Source organism: Culex quinquefasciatus, chromosome 2 (assembly GCF_015732765.1).
Source record: "Culex quinquefasciatus strain JHB chromosome 2, VPISU_Cqui_1.0_pri_paternal, whole genome shotgun sequence".
NCBI classification, from domain to species: domain Eukaryota; kingdom Metazoa; phylum Arthropoda; class Insecta; order Diptera; family Culicidae; genus Culex; species Culex quinquefasciatus.
This window is the reverse complement of record NC_051862.1, coordinates 75,939,702-75,958,749: the sequence shown is the minus strand read 5'-3', so window position 1 is coordinate 75,958,749 and position 19,048 is coordinate 75,939,702. Positions and strand designations below refer to the sequence as shown.

General features: G+C 34.3%; 1 protein-coding gene across 1 annotated transcript in view; it reads right to left on the bottom strand.

Annotated features, from left to right (window-relative positions):
* Nucleotides 1-19,048, bottom strand: part of LOC6044177 — a 192,286-nt gene that overhangs the window by 87,729 nt on the left and 85,509 nt on the right. The window contains exon 5 of the mRNA XM_038254279.1: nucleotides 13,995-14,149. Coding sequence (XP_038110207.1) covers nucleotides 13,995-14,149 — 155 coding nt within the window. The remainder of the gene's footprint in view (nucleotides 1-13,994; nucleotides 14,150-19,048) is intronic.

Here is a 19,048-nt window from a genome sequence, read left to right as displayed (position 1 = left end):
TCAGGGGGTACTTGTTGTCAGGGCATGTTTTATGAGTCATCCCCTCTTCGCCACCACAAACTTGTTGAGAAGGTCGTGTGAGGATTTCCCACCAGTGGAACATTTAGTTTTGTTTTTGGAGGAAATGGAGACATTCAAAGAATTCTGATCTGATTTTTTTTTGAAAATTGTCACATTCAACAAATATGAAAACAGAACAATAATCTGTTGATGAAAAGGACAGAAAAGGATTATTTTAAAATGTATTGTACGCAATAAAAAAAACTGGAAAATCCCTTTCTGAAAAGGTGGCACAACACAGAAAAGGATCGTGTCCGGCGATGTGAGCACTCTTTTCAGCACTTTCCCAGTGGAAATTCCTGTGTAAATTAAAGTTTTTTGCTATCATTAGGGTAATTTGACCTTTTTTTGGCTTCTGTTACTTACTCGTATTTTGTTAAATTTAACCAATTTCACTCAGTTTTACCAAGATTTTTTAATTAGGTCAAAACTTCAGCAAACTTTTACAACGCTCACAATCCTTACAATGCCAGCTCATCATTTTCTATTTGGGTGGATTTTCGCAATCCTTTTCCACACGAGTGGACCCCCTTTTTTCCATTCCCGTGAGTATTTGCTTATGCAGTCGAGCTGCTGCCATGCTGTTGCATGCAAGGGAAATAGTTGCCAACTCAGTGTCCAACTAACATACTAAATTAATGCGCGCATTCTTGCACTCTTTAGGTGTAAATTTGGGCCACCCGGGGTCCTCTGTGGTTTCGGGAAAATAATCTTCTTTTAAATTAATTACTTTGAGTGGGATAACGGTGGTGCAAAACTCGCTTGCTCAGATATTTATGTTGATTTGTATTCTTGTGCATTCAAAACATGACACATTTCTATGATCAAACATTATTATTAGAATTCTTGAAAAAAAGTTTCTACTCGATCTGAGATTAATGAATTATTTGTATCATTTCAACAAAACTCTAGAAAAATATCAATCGAAAAATATATCAATCGGAATAAATTCAGTTGAATTTAATTTCTAGATATTCTCGTTTTTTTATGTTTGATTTGTCTGTTGTGTCAAAAAAGCCATTTTGGATCGTTAGCATCATCATTAAAATGTACGAAAATCTGTACCTTGAGAAGGGATTTTCTTATTGATTTAATGTTATCACAAAAGAACCTACACAGTAAAATATGTGTTATATTGGAAGGTTGAATATTACCTTATTTATTATGTAATTTTGTTTCAATTTAGACTAAAAAAGTGATATAACACCAGAAAAGTAATAAAATTACTAATTTTTTCTGACATAAAAAATGTACCGCTTCCCAGATGTAATATTACCATGATTTTTTTTACTGTGCATAGTAGACCGATTCTTAGAGAAGCTACACCAAAATTTCACTTTTTTGCCTTCCTCGCTGAGGTAAGGGTATAATCCTATTCTAAAAATGAACTTTTTTATCGAATCTTTATCGAAATCTGAAAAAATGTGTGTGTGTGTGTGTGACCAAAATTCTCACTGAGTTTTCTCAGTACTGGCTGAATCGAATTTGATCAAACTAGTCGCATTTGACACCGCTATTGAATTGTTTGAAATTTCTATAATCAGTTACATAAAAATGTGTTTGTAGACAATGTCCGGATCCATCATCCGACCCATCGTTAGGTTATCGAGAGACGTTTCCAACGAGTCCAACAATTGTATGGGAGATTCTTTTTTTATTGTGTCACTACATCCAAAACGCAGAAAAAATGGGATTCTTTTAATGAGCCAAAGAATATTAATATTAGCAGGTTATGATTAGAATTTTGAAGAAATAACAGTTTCACGGAAATGACTTCCCGATCTTAAAAATTTTTATTTTTCTAATCAAATTTTCTCATTTTTAAGATTTTTGAAATGAATTATCATTTTTTTCAGGGGACAGATTTCGCACTTGAGCTTAGAATGGTGCAAAATCTTCTACCGGAGTTATGATTTTTTGAAAAAATAGCTTTTTTTGGAAACAAATGTTTGTGTTTTGAAAATATCAAAAATTTTAAATATTATAATTTTAACTTTTTACTCATTTGTTCATGCAAAATCAAATATGCTATCAAAAAAAAATGTGCATTTTTAAAAGAGGTTACCATTTTTTAAATAACAAGCATTTTCAAGTTAAAATTATCAAAAAATGTTAATTTTTTATTTAAATGAAAAAAATAAAAGTGACTCTTTCAATTGATGCACCACTGCAATAAATAGCTATGACAAGTTTTAGACTTAGTTGGTTGGACAGTTGGTAGTTCAGACTTGATTCTAAAAATTGAATGTGACATTGGCTTTTTATGTATTCATACAGCAATTCCATTTGAAAAGAGCCTAAACCGAAAAAAAGTTCTCCGATCGGGCTCAAAATTTTTCTGGGGGTTCCTTGGCCAAAATAATTAGACCTTTATTTTTTTGTTCGGCCATTAAGGTGACCTACATCGTGCTAGGGTGGTTCAATAAATGGGAATTTTCGTAATTTTCGCAAAAACCACTTTTTACAAAAAATCATATCGCCGCGTCATTTCATTCGATTTTAATTGTCTTAGACGCAAAAGAAAGATGATTAGTTTGGCTATTCGATAAAAATAGCAAGAAGTTTCAAAAATCTAGCTTAACATTTGAAAAAGTCGTATGAAAACCTAAAATGGCGTTTTGACCGTGTCTCGAAAAAAGAGCCTAAATCTGAAAATATTTTTATCGGATTCCTCGGAAAATTTCACAAAAGATTAGTGCGCTGACCACGGGGACGCGCTGTCTTGTTTTTGCATGCTCATTTTCATTTCTTTTGTGTCGCTGTTTGTGTGCTTGGGTGCGTGGTTATTATATACAGTGAGTCAAATATTTGTCCGTACCCCCCCGTACGGGAAATGTTTGTGATATAAAAGTACATAAAATTCGACTAAAGTGCCATGTTTTATACATCAATCGACGCGGCAAAATGTCATCTTTAAGACATTGTCATTGGATTTGCAAAAAACTTTTCTTGAAAAATACAAAAATTGTTTACTGAAAAAGTCAAAAAGAGGTCAAATAATTGTCCGTACCCCTAGTAGCAAAATCTGATCGATTTAAGTGAATTCATTTATGAAATGTTGTTTCAGTGTCAAATACTAGTACCTTTAGCCAGTTTGTGACAACTTTGAACTTCTGATAAGTTTGTTTAGTTAATTTATATTAAAATTGGATTAAATTTAGTTTTTAAAGTAAAACTTATCAAAACATTAGTTATAAACAACTATTTTTATAAAATTGCTATTTTGTGTTGTAAGAGTCTCTATTGAACAAGTTTCAACAATATTTGTTCAAAATATACATTGTTTTCATCTTTTATTGACATTTTTCGACCAAAAATACTGTTTCGGAACAATACCGTTAAACAATCCGGATTGTCCCGGAACCGGTTCAACCTCGGAGGAATTTTGTGGTGATCAGATAGAGGAAAAACCCACCTCTTGCAATTTGAAGCATCAATTTCGTCCACTACAGCCCGATTACGAGTCCCTAGTCTGAAATTTGAAATTTTCACTTTCCGTGCTGAGAATTTCTGTACCGTTCTGGGTCAGAATGTTTTGCTTGGGGAATATGAAAATTTCAAATTTCAGACTAGGGATTCGTAATCGGGCTGTAGTGGACGAAATTGGATGCTTCAAATTGCAAGAGGTGGGTTTTTTTGTCCTCTATCTGATCACCACAAAATTTCCCTCCGAGGGGTTGAACCGGTTCCGGGACAATCCGGATTGTTTAACGGTATTGTTCCGAAACAGTATTTTTGGTCGAAAAATGTCAATAAAAAGATGAAATCAATGTATATTTTGAACAAATATTGTTGAAACTTGTTCAATAGAGACTCTTACAACACAAAATAGCAATTTTATAAAAATAGTTGTTTATAAACTAATGTTTTGACAAGTTTTACTTTAAAAACTAAATTTAATCCAATTTTTAATATAAATTAACTAAACAAACTTATCAGAAGTTCAAAGTTGTCACAAACTGGCTAAAGGTACTAGTATTTGACACTGAAACAACATTTCATAAATGAATTCCTTAAATCGATCAGATTTTGTACTTTTACTAGGGGTACGGACAATTATTTGACCTCTTTTTTTGACTTTTTTCAGTAAACAATTTTTGTATTTTTCAAGAAAAAGTTTTTTGCAAATCCAATGACAGTGTCTTAAAGAGGACATTCTGCCGCGTCGATTGATGTATAAAACATGGCACTTTAGTCGAATTTTATGTACTTTTATATCACAAACATTTCCCGTACGGGGGGGGTACGGACAAATATTTGACTCACTGTATAGGTGAAGGGATTTTATTAAATGATCATTATATTGCATTATTATATTTAATTGATTATATAACCACACTATATTTTACACTTAACACATTATACAAAACACATATGAAACTGTAAACAGGAGCGTTTGGTACGGTATATCCACGCATCCTTCCTCCCCTGTAGATTCTGTGAAATGTGCTCCGTTCACAGAATCTGTCTCTGCGGTTAATGCAATGCAGTAGGCCTGGCCGCTTTAATTTATGCAATACATCTTCGGGGTTACTCAAGTGTACTGCAATAATTAATATTGACAAGAAAGAACTTGGGGCGTAATCTAACCCCAAGTTCTGCCAGCATGCTTTCTTCGGACTGGCTGCGCTTGTGTTCGATTAGATTAGATTAGATTAGATTCCTCGGAAAATTTCAATTCGAGACATGAATTTTTCAAAATAAAAACTGAGTTTTTCGACGCGCCACGCGCAAAAATAGGAAAATGACGAAATCGGCAAAAAATAACTTTTTTCACTAAAACTGCGATAACTTGTTGTTACATGTTACGGTACCAAAAGTTGCGTATTTAAATTGCGAAGTTAGAGCTATTTGAGGGTGAATTTGCGGAAAAAAAAGTAATTTTTAGATTTTTTTTTTCAGATAGTGTCCATGGAACTTTGTCCATTTACGAAAATGATTTTTGAATTGTCTTGTTTATACTATGAAAACCGGAGAATTAGATGTTATGATAGAGCATTATAAATTATTGAAATTGAAAAAAAATATACACTGTTTTTACAAATTTTCAAGAACGAAACAAAATCACTGTGAATTTATCAAACTATCGATTCATTTTTTTTCCAAAATTATGCATACAATTTCAAAAAGGCCAAAATTTATGCTAACAACGAGATAAATCAAAACATTGGGAAATTTCATAGCAATTTCAATTTTGAGGTTGAATATCAGACCAAAAGTTGCAGAGATATAGTATGTTGTAAAAGTAAGTCATATTGGAAAACACCAAGTGATTTTTTTTCTCAATTTCAATTCTTCGTCATGCTCTATCTTGACAATTATTAGTCCAAATTTCAAAGTCCCATAAGTGACAACATATTGGGACAATCGAAAAAAAAATTCTGAAAAATTTGAAGTTTTCAATTCGATTACAAATTTGATATTTTTTTTGATTTTATGATTCATACTTCTGTGGCTCAAATGTCATCATAACACACAACTTTGCCTTAGACTCCAAATCAACCAGAATTTTTTTTTGCGAGATACAGAATTTTTACGTACATAACATTTTTGTATGGACAGTTACCAAAATGTGTATGGACGAACCACAATGCATTGCGCAATATCTCATTCCGGGGTCAAGAGCTTCATTTGTTTGAACAAACCCAAAAACAAGAGTGACACCTAGCATTTTTAATTGGATCGTCCTTTAAATTGCAAGCTTTCATTACCGAAACCAGAGCCAAATGCTTTTAATTGGATCGTCAAGTCCACACCACGGTGGTCGGAGGATGCTTTTAAAATTGATTTGCGCTGTAACTAATACCCGGCCACTTTCAGCCGGAGGTGTCGGTGGCCATCCGGTGCAGCGGTGGTTGTGACAGGCCACGTGACATCGGAATAATTAGTATTACACTGACCAATGGGGGGAGGGATGAGTGTCAATATCGATTAGTAAGTACGTGTTTTACCCCACACATAACCATTAGTTGTGACACCAGGCGCGCGGGATGATGACGATGACGACGATGGTCGACCATCCATCCATTCATCCGTTCGCCACCACCACCGGGGTTATTCCGGAGCTGCTTTAATGTGGCCTTTGTCACGGTCTAATTGGTTCGCTTCTGTGCCAGGGCTGTTGGCCATGGCGGTCGGTCAGTTCCATTTATAGGCCACTGTTGGGCTTGCCTGGGAACCGCAGAGGGAATCTTTTGAAAATTGCATTTCATTTAAATTGAGGATTTTTTAGCACAATTGTGTCCTTCTAGTAGTAACGCAACTTGGAAGGCACACCGGCAAGTAACTTCATCTTTTTCTTTTTTTCTTTTAAACTGTTTTTGAATGCAATAGTTTCCATAGATTTGCTTTACAGCAGCTAGCCTCTGTGGTCAATGTCACCCCACCACCGAGTCATTTCCCCCGGAGGGGCCGTGTGATGGCCAATATTCAAATTTATTTTTATCGGCTTGAATAAATTTTCCTGTCAATTACGGAGCATAATCACTCACTGACCTCCCCCGGGGGGAGCGGGTGGACGGTTGAATCTCCCGCCCCAGGATGGACAGAGTGTAGTAATAATCTGCTGGTCACTATGGCCATTATCCGGTGGGTAGACTGACCATTCCCTCTCACCCAAGGGGAAAAGTCTATTTATGCAGAGTCAGTATGTCCTCGATTCATTGCGGAACGAGGACCCCAGATTAGCCTTCAGCCATGTTTGGTTGGAAAATGTCCTGTCATCGGGTTAGTTTTTTTTTTGTGTGTGCTGTTGTGAGAGTTAAGCGACGTTTTCTTGGAAATTTTCCGTTTTGGTATAAATATTCATATTTTGCTTCATCGGAATTGGGTCGTTTTGTAGGGAATTTTTTGTGTTACTGCTTTTTTTGATTGCCGGAACGAAAATAGTAGCCGAGGACAGGGAAGATGGCTGAATCGTTGTGAATTCAGGAATGGCTGATTTGCTTGTAGCCAACCATGGGCGTTCCAGAAAAGAAAATTTTGCATGGTTTCCATGTGAACCAACTGAAAATTATAAAGCCTAATAAAAAGTACCTCAAACGACAAACTATAAACAAAGAAAGGAACGTTTCCGAGGAATTCGATAAAAATATTTTCAGTCGTTTGCTCACTTATACCGTCAAAATCGGATTTCGAAATCGATCTTTTTTTTTAATTTTAATTGTTGTATTTTTTAATCCGGCTGAAACTTTTTTGGTGCCTTCGGTATGCTCAAAGAAGCCATTTTGCATCATTAGTTTGTCCATACAATTTTCCATACAAATTTGGCAGCTGTCCATACAAAAATGATATATGAAAATTCAAAAATCTATATCTTTTGAAGGAATTTTCTGAATGATTTGGTGTCTTCGGCAAAGTAAGGACTACACTGAAAAAAATGATACACGGTAAAAACAAATTTGGTGATTTTTAATTTAACTTTTTGTTACTAAAACTTGATTTACAAAAAAACACTATATTTATTTTTTTTTTTTGATATGTTTTATGGGACATAAAATGCCAACTTTTCAGAAATTTCCAGGTTGTGCAATTTTTTTTTGATCATGGTATGAATTTTCGAATCAACACGAATTTAAAAAAAAAATCGAAATATTGGTCGCAAAAAATTTTCAACTTGATTTTTCGATGTAAAATCAAATTTGCAATCAAAAAGTACTTTAGTGAAATTTTGATAAAGTGCACCGTTTTCAAGTTAAATCCATTTTTAGGTGGCTTTTTTGAAAATAGTCGAAGTTTTTTTTTTTTTTTTATTAGTGCACATGTTTGCCCACTTTTGAAAAAGATATTTTTGAAAAGCTGAGAAAATTCTCTATATTTTGCTTTTGTGAACTTTGTTGATACGACCTATAGTTGCTGAGATATTGCCATGAAAAGGTTTTAAAAGCAGGAAAATTGATGTTTTCTAAGTCTCACCCAAACAACCCACCATTTTCTATCTTCGATATCTAAGCAACTAATGGTCCGATTTTCAATGTTAAAATATGAAACATTCGTGAAATTTTCCGATCTTTCCGAAAACAATTCTTTTGTTTGGCCCTTTTGAAATGTTAGTCTTGATTTAAAAATTTTGAAAATATTGTTTTCGAACAAAGTTCAAAAAAGCAAAATGTAGAGAATTTTCTCATGTCTTCAAAAATATTGTTTTCAAGAGTGGGCAAACATGGGCACTTATTTAAAAAAAAAACTGCGATTATTTTCAAAAAAATACCTAAAATGGCTTTAACTTGAAAACGGTGCACTTTATTAAAATTTCACTAGGGGACTTTTTGATTGCAAATTTGATTTAACATCGAAAAATGAAGTTGAAAAATGTTTGCGACCAATATTTCGATTTTTTGAAAAAAAATAGTATTGATTCAAAAATTCATAACTCGTTCAAAGATTTTATGTCCGTTCTGAAAAATTCTGAAAAGTTGGCATTTGATGTCCCATAAAACATATAAAAAATAGTGTTTTTTTTTTGCAAATCATGTTTAAGTGACAAAAAGTTAAATTGAAAAGCAAAAAAAAAATGTTTACCGTGTATCATTTTTCAGTATAATCCTTATCCATACCAACAACTTTGCCGAAGACACTTTTTCAAAACAAGCATGCGCCACGGGATTCATATGAACTATTAGGGAAACAACATCTAATTCCAGCGTGCCTCTAATGTTGCCATATCAGCACTTAGACATGCAATTACAGCTCATTAAAAGCGTTTTTGACTGTAATCGAGTGATAAATGGTTCTATAAAAAGTGAGCAGGCAAGTTTCTATAAAAAGTTTTGCTAAATTAGTTATATAAAAAGTGAAAATTAGCAAATTGGATGGAGTTTGGAGCGAGTTCTTAACCTGTCAAACATACGAAAATTTCCCCTACCTTTTGAGAAAGTTAGCGAGAAATATTGTGAATCCCAAATTTTGATTATGTATTTTTTCTCATTGGCCTATCCTAGTCAAATAATAAAATGAATATCAATTGATAAATGCATTTATTTGTTTGACCGAATTACTTTCATTTAACTTATAAGCTAAAAAAAATACAACAAATGTTACGCTGATGGCATTTCTTTTGCAATTTTTTCAACGACCACTGCCAATTTCCTCCGAAGCTGGTGGTCAACTTCCTGTCAGCGGAACAGAACGGAAGGTAATGTCGCAGAGGCCAACTGCCTGATTTGGGCCAAAGGATTGCTACGGCTGTTATGCATGCTGAAGAGTTCTTCCCAATATGTTTCCTCTACACACATCGAGCGCATATGATTTCACAGTTGCTTGAACCGCCATGAATAATATATTGTTGATGCCCCGACCGAGATATATCTCATCCTGGCACTGGATGGGTGCACGAAAATTGATCAAGTGGAGCGTGTCTATGAATATTTTTCCGTGTTTATGGAAGGCATATTCCAGGAAGCGAGGAGTTACGGCAGATCAAATGGTGCGGCAGTTGTTTATTATTTATAGCAGCCTATTCGGTGTCATTCTGGAAGGAGTTTTAGTTCAGGAAATCAGCACAGCTATGTTGTGCGTGGTGTCGAGGTCATGGCTAATCCAAATCCCGTACATGCTGCTGTTTGAGGCAAATTCTGACAAGTGCAAGTTCAACTTGTAGCAGCCTATCGTGGTCGATGGTAAAAGTCACTGTCAAAGGATCAACTTTGTAAGCCGAAAAGTTAGAGCCGAGCCCGAGTGCATGTCTGTCTATACGGATTAAAGCGATAATACTGATTAAAACAGTTCTAGAGCCAACACGGGTGCGTTGCAGTGTAGACCCCTGTTTGCGTTTCTAGCATGGTGATGTGGAGCTTGTGTGAATAATCTGAAGTCTGGCCTGGAAGATACACCGAGGCAGTGATTCTGATAAAAGGGCACTAATAAAATGTGTTGTTTATGCTTTACTTGAATTATTGTTCTTTCCCATGCTCATTTCTACGATCATTTTTTTTTATTATCTGATTTAGCAGGCTTGGCTGAACGGTTAAGCTGTCCGCTTTGTAAGCGGATGATCATGGGTTCGAGTCCCAACTGCTCCAACCTGCCATCGAATGGGGATGTAAAACGTCGGTCCAGGTTGTTGGTTGTTGTAAGGCCGTTATGTCATTCCAGATGTGGGAGTCGTCTCCCTGCTATAAAGTCAAACAACGCACCAAACCAAGCCTGCTCTGTTGGAATCACTGGCGGCGGTTGGACTCGCAATCCAAAGGTCATCAGTTCGAACCCTGGGGTGGAAAGTTGCTTGAAGTAGAAAGAGGTTTGGGTGCCCTCCCCATTCAAGCATGCAGAAGTGTTCTTCCCAATTCTTCGGACTCCTAGGTTCGAGCAGAAATTTGCAATAAAGACCACAATAAACCAGGAGGTCGTTAATGCGGATGGTTCGTTTTTTTGATTATCTGATATAATAGTAGTGAACGAAAAGTTGGAATTTTAGGGACAATGCTATAACAATACTTCTGAAGAGTCGAATCGCTTCATAATCTTCAGCAAAGTTCTTTGTATCAGATTGTGGTTATGCTGATTATACAGCACTTTTTTTTCGTAAAATCACGATAACTCGTGATTAGAGGGTGACGATTCTCGAGATTTTCAATTTCCCGGGAATCGAGAGTTGAGTTTTGCCATTTCCCGGGAATTCCCGGGACCCGGGATTTTTTTTTAACTAGCCAATAGTGTCAATAGCTTGAAAAGAAAGGTAAAATAAAGTTTCTTTTTTTTTAATGAATTCAGATACAATTAATTCATACTAATCCAATGAAACGTAAATTTAAGTGACCTCATTATTTTGAGGAAATATTTCTACATTTTGATTTTTTCCCTCAATCTGCAAATACAAAATAGTTTCTTGAGCCTTTTTGGGAATCGAAGTTGCAGTTTAAAATGCAGTTCATTCGCACTGAGTGATTTTTCAAAAGTTACACAAACTTGTTGTTAAACTTGTTATAAGATTTTTTGAAAGTAAAAAAATAACTGAAATATAATTTTTCATTTATGCCATATGGCACTTTTGCAATATGATGAATAACAACTCAAAACAAATACTGATGAATAACAACTCAAAACAAATACTTTAAGTTGATTTTTTCCTTATTAACACCTAAACTCCCAAGCTCGACAAAAAGGGGGAATTTCCATAAAAATTCCCCCTTTTTCTCGAATTTGGGAGTTTAGGTGTTAAGGTCAACTGTAAATGTTCACAATTAGCGGACACTTACTTTACAAAGAATGCCTGATTTTATCCCCAAAATATAATTTAATATGCAAAACACAAAACGACTTATTGATATCAAAAAAGGAAATTACCTGGATACAGCAAAATTGACTTACTTAGAATTAAAAAAAACTAGATTATGAGTATTGCTATGCTCGAGAGAAAATATGGAAATTAAACTTATCTTGTAAAGGCTTTTTCCTCTTAGAAATAATAAATATTTCATTTCTAATGTGTAACTGCTAAAAATGATTCAAGTTTAATTTTTGGGTCCACATTTTTTAGTTATTCTCAACTATAGTTATTGTAATTTTTGAAAAGTTAAAATTTACACTTTTAGAATAAGAAGATTAGAGAAGCATTGGTTTATTCAAACTTGATAATCGAACATTGAAAATCCAATGTTCTAAACAGTTTCGAATTAAAAAAAAAATCTGATTAGTTTATTGATTTTGGTTCGATATTTATAAGAATAAAATTTCCCGGGAGTCTCGACCAAATTTCCCGGGAATCGAGAGGTCCAAAAATGGCCGATTTTCCGAGAATTCCCGCTCGTCACCCTCTACTCGTGATGTTTACAAACAAACCCCTTATGTCTATATATTAAAATTTTTGTAATTGTCTGCTCTACAACTTTGTAGAACATTGTTACACTCTAAAAAATAACCCTGCAAAGTTAGAAAAAACACGAAATTTTAAAATGAAAATTTTGTTTTAAATGAAAAAATGAACCTTCTGGGTCAATGTAGATTCGAAAAGTGCATTAAATTTCCCATAAAATGACATGTTCAAAAAAAAAAAAATTACAGTCGAGTCACGGAAAATGGGAGAATTTTTAAAACTTTTTTAGTGTTTTTTACGATGAAAAATACGTTTATTCGGAATTCTGAGTACGCCATCAAATCGGGCGTCTAATTTTACACAAAAGTCCCTTTGACACCAAATTTCTATCTCATCACCGTTTCAGGCTGCAAATTATTGAAAAACACCTCTTTTTCACATGTTCAAAATGGAAGGGGTCGTACCGCCCCTCCGTCACGAGATATCAAAAAACGGACCTCGGATTCGTGATCAGGGACAAAAGTTACCCCTTAGGACAAAGTTTCACGCAAATCGAAGAGGGGTCGGGGCAACTGCTGTGTGAGTTGGCGGAGAATTACCCATATGCAAAACTATATTGCAAACAATATTCCTTCACAATTTGTTAAAAAAATATCGTTTTCAAGTAAAGTAACATTTTCCGATAAATGTTCAATTTTAAAATATATTTTTGAAAAGTTGAGAAAATTTCTTACAATTTTCCTTTGATTTGACTTATGCTGAGATACATCCTCTTAAATTTTAAATTTTGCGAAAAATGAGTTATTCTCAGTGAAATTCTTAGTGACTAGCCCTAATTTTTGAACTCGAATTGATTGGTTCGATTTTCATTAAAAGTTATTTAATACGCTGGAAAACATTTATTTTAGATATTATTAATTGTTGATCGTGATTTTCAAATTTTGTTATTATTTTTAATAAAAAGAGCTGAAGCTTTTGTTTAGTTTACTAACATTTTAAATTTTACAAATTTAAACTTTAAGATGCTTAAGTATTTTTTTCGAAAATTTTTACCAGAATTTGCCTTAAATTTAAAAACGATGCAAATTATTTAAAAAAAAAAATATTGTTATGTTATTTTCGAATGAAAATTTGATTATGCAGGTAAAAATTATTTTTCAATTCAATTCAATTCGGTTTAATTGGTAAATAATCAAGATACATTCAGTTCTTTTGCAATTCATGACATAGTTTTGGAGTTCCTTTCAACTTTGTGTTGCATTATAATCAATTTTTGAAAAATACTTCTCTAACTAAAGCACAAACAAGAGCAAGAAAAACTCGCAAAATTTTTTTTTTGAAATTTTGATTACCAATTTTAACGATTTTTTTTTTTCCAAAAATGATAATTTCTTTAAAAAATTATCACTGCTCTCAACTTTAACGTAAGTAATGCCTATTTCAATTCGCTAAAACAAATGAAAAAAAAATAATAATAATAATAAAAAAATACTTATTTTGAGAATTTGCGGAAGACACCAATTCGATCAAAAAATATCATGCTAAAATAGGGAAAGAAGAGGCAAGACAACCATATTAGGAACAGTTTCCCGTAAAAACATACACAAACGGGCAATTTTCCTCTTTCTCCACTTCCCTTACAGATTTTCGTATATTTATAAGCCGATTTTGGATGGCCATTCAGCAAAATTATGGATCCTTGCCCGAAAAAACTTATGATACAACATTGCTTCTTTTGACATAGGGAATGTCTGTACAAAGCTTCATTTATAAAAAAATACAAAGAAAAGTCGGTTTGAGCAAATAAAGAGAAATACTCAATTACAAAAAGGCCAATTTATTGATGTTTTGCTCTTCTCAATAATTATATCAATTATATCAGTAAGATGAAAAAAATTACAAAAAAAACAACATCTACATATGTTTGAAATATCGATTTGAACATTTTGTTTAGATCAAATTATGAAAAAGACTTTTTCAAGAATTCGATATTTTCATTTTTTTCTATTGAGTGCATGCAAATTTTAAATTTGTTTATGCTCCAATCAGGACCCCTGAATCGTCTGTTCTGGAGATTTGAACACCAGATAAACAGTTTTTTTTCTCTGTCGTTAAACCGAGCCTAGCCGAGGGAAACCGGGGGGGAAACCCCAATTTTTCCGCTCCCCAAAAAAGAACTCACCGAAATCCGGACAGATACTGCAGCACGTAGCCTGCGAGGAGCAACGCCAGCACCGTGATCGACTGCAAGTGTCCCAGCAGGGTGGCCAGGTCCCGGTCGACGGCATTTGGCCGCAGTCCAACCAGGCCCAGGATACACACGAACGGCCGGAGAAACTGTGCTCGAGTTTTGGCGGTGGCGGCGGCGGCGGTAGTTTTTGTTTTGCAAGCCAGTTAAAATTTACGATTTTCGGTTCGTTTTCGATGGGTTTTTTTGTGTGTTGCATTCGGTTTGAGTTGTTTTTTGGCGGCCACGTGGTCGATGTTTTCGTTCCCTGTGGTGCACGTGCAGTGATAGTGAGGGAGAGAAAAAAAAAGTGTGGAAAAGATTTTATAGCCACTGGGAGTTTATATTGGAGGAAGAAAAAAAAAAATGTTCGTACAGTTATTTTTAGTTACCCGGAAAAGCGGAAAAAGGCCCGTCGGCGGTGGTGAAAAACGCAGTCATTTTCGGCAGACGGCAGCAGCAGCAGCAGAAATGTTTTCACGCCCCATTTCAGACCCGTCCAGACATGCCGGAAGTGGATTTCGTTGGCGGCGGATTTGGATTGGCACATAACGGTGGCGCACAGGAAGACATTGTGGTTTGGAGTTGAAGTGGGAACATGAAATGAGAGAGATGGTAAATAAGAGATTGCTATATTTTTTATTGGAGATTGAAGGGTTATAACAATTGAAGATAGGAGTGTTGATAACTGGAAATTTGTAGGTTTACAAGTTTTGGATTAGTTCAATAGATTGTTTTAAGATTTTGAGTGAATAATAATGGTTTATGGCAATGAGAAAGCAATGAAAAATTGAGACCAGTTCAGTTAATATAATCAGTCTTGTTAAAAATAATAAAAAAAGGAAAAAGAAAAAAAATAATTTTATTTGTTTTCTTATCAGTTGCTAGACTTTTGTCTTGTGTAATTATTGAAAATAGATTATCAACAACAAACTTCTATAGTCTAATCTTTTTCATGATTGAACCTATTTGTATGATACACGATTCAAATTCACATGAATTTTTATTTTTTCAAGCTATTGTTGAAATGAAATCATGCATTCGAAAAGAAATTTTACTCTCTAGTTGTAGAGGAAAACCAAGATGTTCATGATCCAAAGAAAAAAAATCATTGGTACAAGTACAACAATGCAATGGTTCAATGGTTCGGGTAAGATCTCTTTATCCTACCGAAGTTCTTTGATCTCACGGGGGAGATGATACCGGGGGTTCGGACCTGCCGTAAAAAGGCGGAGCCCTTGAGAAACTGATGATCAAGCACATCTACAAAGGAGAGAAAACCTGTGATCTAACTATGCGCTATCCTTTGCAATTTAAGTAAGTTTTTATTTTTACTCTTGTTAGTACCATAATTAAACATAAAATTGTTCCATAATAGATAATAATGCAACAAACAGTTCAAATGAGCTCCAAAACTGCATAACAACTTTTTGCATCTAGATTTATCATCAAAGAACCGAATTAAATTGAATTGAATAAGAGGTCTTCAGGAATTTGATTTGATTCCAGAGATTCAAGAAGACATTTTTCCTAGATGATACTGAATATTGACAAAACAAATTTTAACGATTCATAAGTGATTTTTTTCAGATAATTGATTTTTCTTATCATATTCGTGTAATCGTCTTTTCAAACTAAATTTTCTAGAATTTCACACTTAGTTTTAGATTGATTTGGATAAAATTTTGTCTATGAATTCCTTATGTTGCATTTTTTTACAATGAAATGTTTGGGAAATTTTTAAAAATATTTTCAATAAACTCCTGAAATTAAATTGAAGTTAAGAATCTAAGCGCATCTAGAAGGAATGAATCTGAGAAAAGTGTATTTTCAAATATATTTTTTGTGATTTCAGACTTTTTCAAAGAGCTAGAGATCACGTTATTCTGCATAGTTTTCCCTATATGAAACCGTTCACCTTAAATTTTTTTTCACTTTTTCTAAAATTGCTTTGCTTCTGTACTCCAAGTAACCGCTTCTGATCATTTTTGATTATTTCATCTCAATTAAGGTTTTTTATTATAAGGCATAATACAAACCATCCACTGTAACGACTCACAGGTCTTTTGTGGTCTCTATTGAGCAATTCTCTACGAAATTGGCCGATTCAAAACGTTTCTAAATTTTGTATTTTTTTGTGTCTTCGGCAAAGTTGAAGGTATTTATGTGGACTTTTCCGAAAAAATAGGTTCATGGGAAAAATTGTGGATTTTTATATTAACTTTTTTTCCAAATAATCTATTTTCCAAAATCCGTATTTTTGAAATTTTTTATTTATATGTTTTAGGGGACAAAATCCTGCATTCTTTAAGTCATTTAGATGTATGGACTTAAATTTTGCTGACGGGTTATATTTTTTATAAGAAGTGAAAATTTGAAATATTGTTCTTAAAATTTTTTGACCTGATTTTTTTTATGTAAAATTGAATTTGCAATTAAAGGGCTAAATAATTTTCTTGATTAGGTGCGCCGTCACTCAAAGATAAATTTTCTTCGAAAAACTCTGATAATATGTTTTTGAAAGGTTCAGAAAATTTCCTACAATTTCGTCTAAGAAACATTAAAGATTGAATCAAGATCAACATTTCAAAAGGGACAAACATTCAATATTAACAGTCTTTTAAAATGTTGGTCTTGATTAAAAAATATCAAAAAAATGTTTTCTAGAATATTGGAAAATTTCACGAATGTTTCATATTCGAACATTGAAACCTATCGAAAAAAAATATTTCAGGAATGGACAAATTGATTTTATTTTGAAAACGGTGCACTTAATCAAAATATTTGTAAAGTAGGGGAACATTAAATATCAACAAGAAGTAAGCAAGCAAGTTTCTATCAAAAGTTGTGCAAAATTAGTTGTTTAAATAGTGAAAATCAGCAAATTGGATGGAGTTAGGAGCGAGTGCTCAACCTGCCAAACATACGAGACTTTCCCCTACTTTTCAAATGAAAATAAGATTTTACTTTAAAAAATGAGGTAGAAAACCTTGAAGCTCAAGATTTCATTTTTTTTACATAAATCACTTTTTTACAAAAAATCATAGCTCGTCGGCCAAATTTTGATCCATACTTCTGAATGGCTTTAAAGATGCGAAGATTTGTCAAATAAAATAAAAAATATGAAATACGGATTTTTGGATATTAATTATTTCAAAAAAAGTTAATCTTAATTCTTTCAAAAAAAAAAAAAAAATACCTACAGCATTGCCGAAGACACCAAATGAATAAAAAAATCCTTGAAAAGTCACAGATTTTCGAATTTTTATGGACCATTTAAAGCACTTCTCGTATTTGAAAGCATGTAAATATAAACAGAAATAATTCAAATAATTTCCTTAAAAATCGAACAATACAAAAAATATCACAAATTAACCAAAGCTGTAGCCTAAAAATGAAAAGAATGCCTTACCTTTTAAAGAATGCTAAAAACTTTTTTGCTTGAGAAAATGATTATTTAAAAAAAATGCTATAAAAAATCCTGAAACTCACAGAATTGATTAAAAATTATAACGGCGTCGTCGTGCTATCTTGTCGCACCCACCATATCGACGTTCCGAGAAAAACGCATTTTAATGTTTGACCCAACGAATACAACCAAAATCTCGGAGCGTATGGAGGTGTGTCCCCACGTTTCTTCTTCCTCTGTCGATTCAGAATTGTGTTGTTGTTCGAACACGCTGTGCTCAAACTCTGCGATACGGCTTTACGCAGTTGGCCTGGCCACTTTAACGCTGATGTTTCTCAATGCATTCTAATGCAATGGCTCACTACAAATGGTAATAAATGACAAAAGAGTGCTAGGCGTCATCTAACCTAATGCACTCTCCAGGATCCCTTCGAAAGATTGGCTGCGCTAGGGTCTGATTAGATTAGACTAGATTAAATTTTGTGTTTAAATTGTTCAGAAAACAGATTGTTTAACTTTAGCCTCATGTTGTAACATTGTTGTAGGATATTCTCATGTTGTGGATCATAATATTACCTTCGTCCTCAAAAACTCACTTTCCAACAATGTCACTTTCTTTACCGGAGTCACCACCAACTTCATTGTGCAAATTTAGATCGGTCAATTTTCAAGCCATCATTTTCCGCTTGCTCCCGGAACCGCACACATTTTTTTCCCCGGGAAGCATCCATCAAAGTCAAGCGCTTTATAGTTAGTGCGCGCTCCACCTCTGCCTTACTGGCTGGTGGAGCCACCCAAAATGTGCAAGCTCTTTAGCTGCTCCCGGTCGGGAAGCTCAGCGAACCGAAAGTTTTACGACAACTAGTTTCGGTCGTCGTCGTCAAAGTTCTCGCTGCTGCTGGCGCATAAAGCTTTTCATCTTTTTCGGGAGAAAAGTCATGGGAAAACTTTTACGAACACGCACACTCACACTCACGTGTGCACAAAATAACTCCACCACTTTGTTGCCAGAGCGTGTTTTGCAGCCTAACCTTCACGAGGAGCAACCAGCACCGAACTACAGCGATAGTAGTAAAAGTGGTTGTGTGCTTCTCAGAATCAAAAGTGCAGGCACCAAATATAAAACGCTTCACGAGCTGCAAATGAACTTTTCCAGCAGCACACATTTTGCACCCCATCGAAAAGGGATCCAGCATCCAGTCCAGTGGGGGAGGAGGAAAAAACTCCACGAGCAATGCAAGCTTAGTACAGTGAGGGAAGAATGCACTTGACTGTGCGCTTACTGCGGTAGGGTTGGATGGAGTTTTTGAAACATAAGATTTGATTACATATGATTATTTGAGAATATTTGTAATTTCTTACTTGACCCCAACAATAAACCTAGTTTACAATTTTTAGAAACATTTCCAGACTCTGTGAAATAAATCAGGGGTGCCAACCTTTTGACCATGCAAGCCAGATCTGATTTTCTAATGTAATGGCCGGCCGGAAATAATGGTTGATCAAAGTTAACAAATCTTGAGTTTTTCATAAGGTCATTTACAAAGTAAAAAAAATAATATTGTAATATTACATCTGGGAACTGGTACTCCTTTTACGT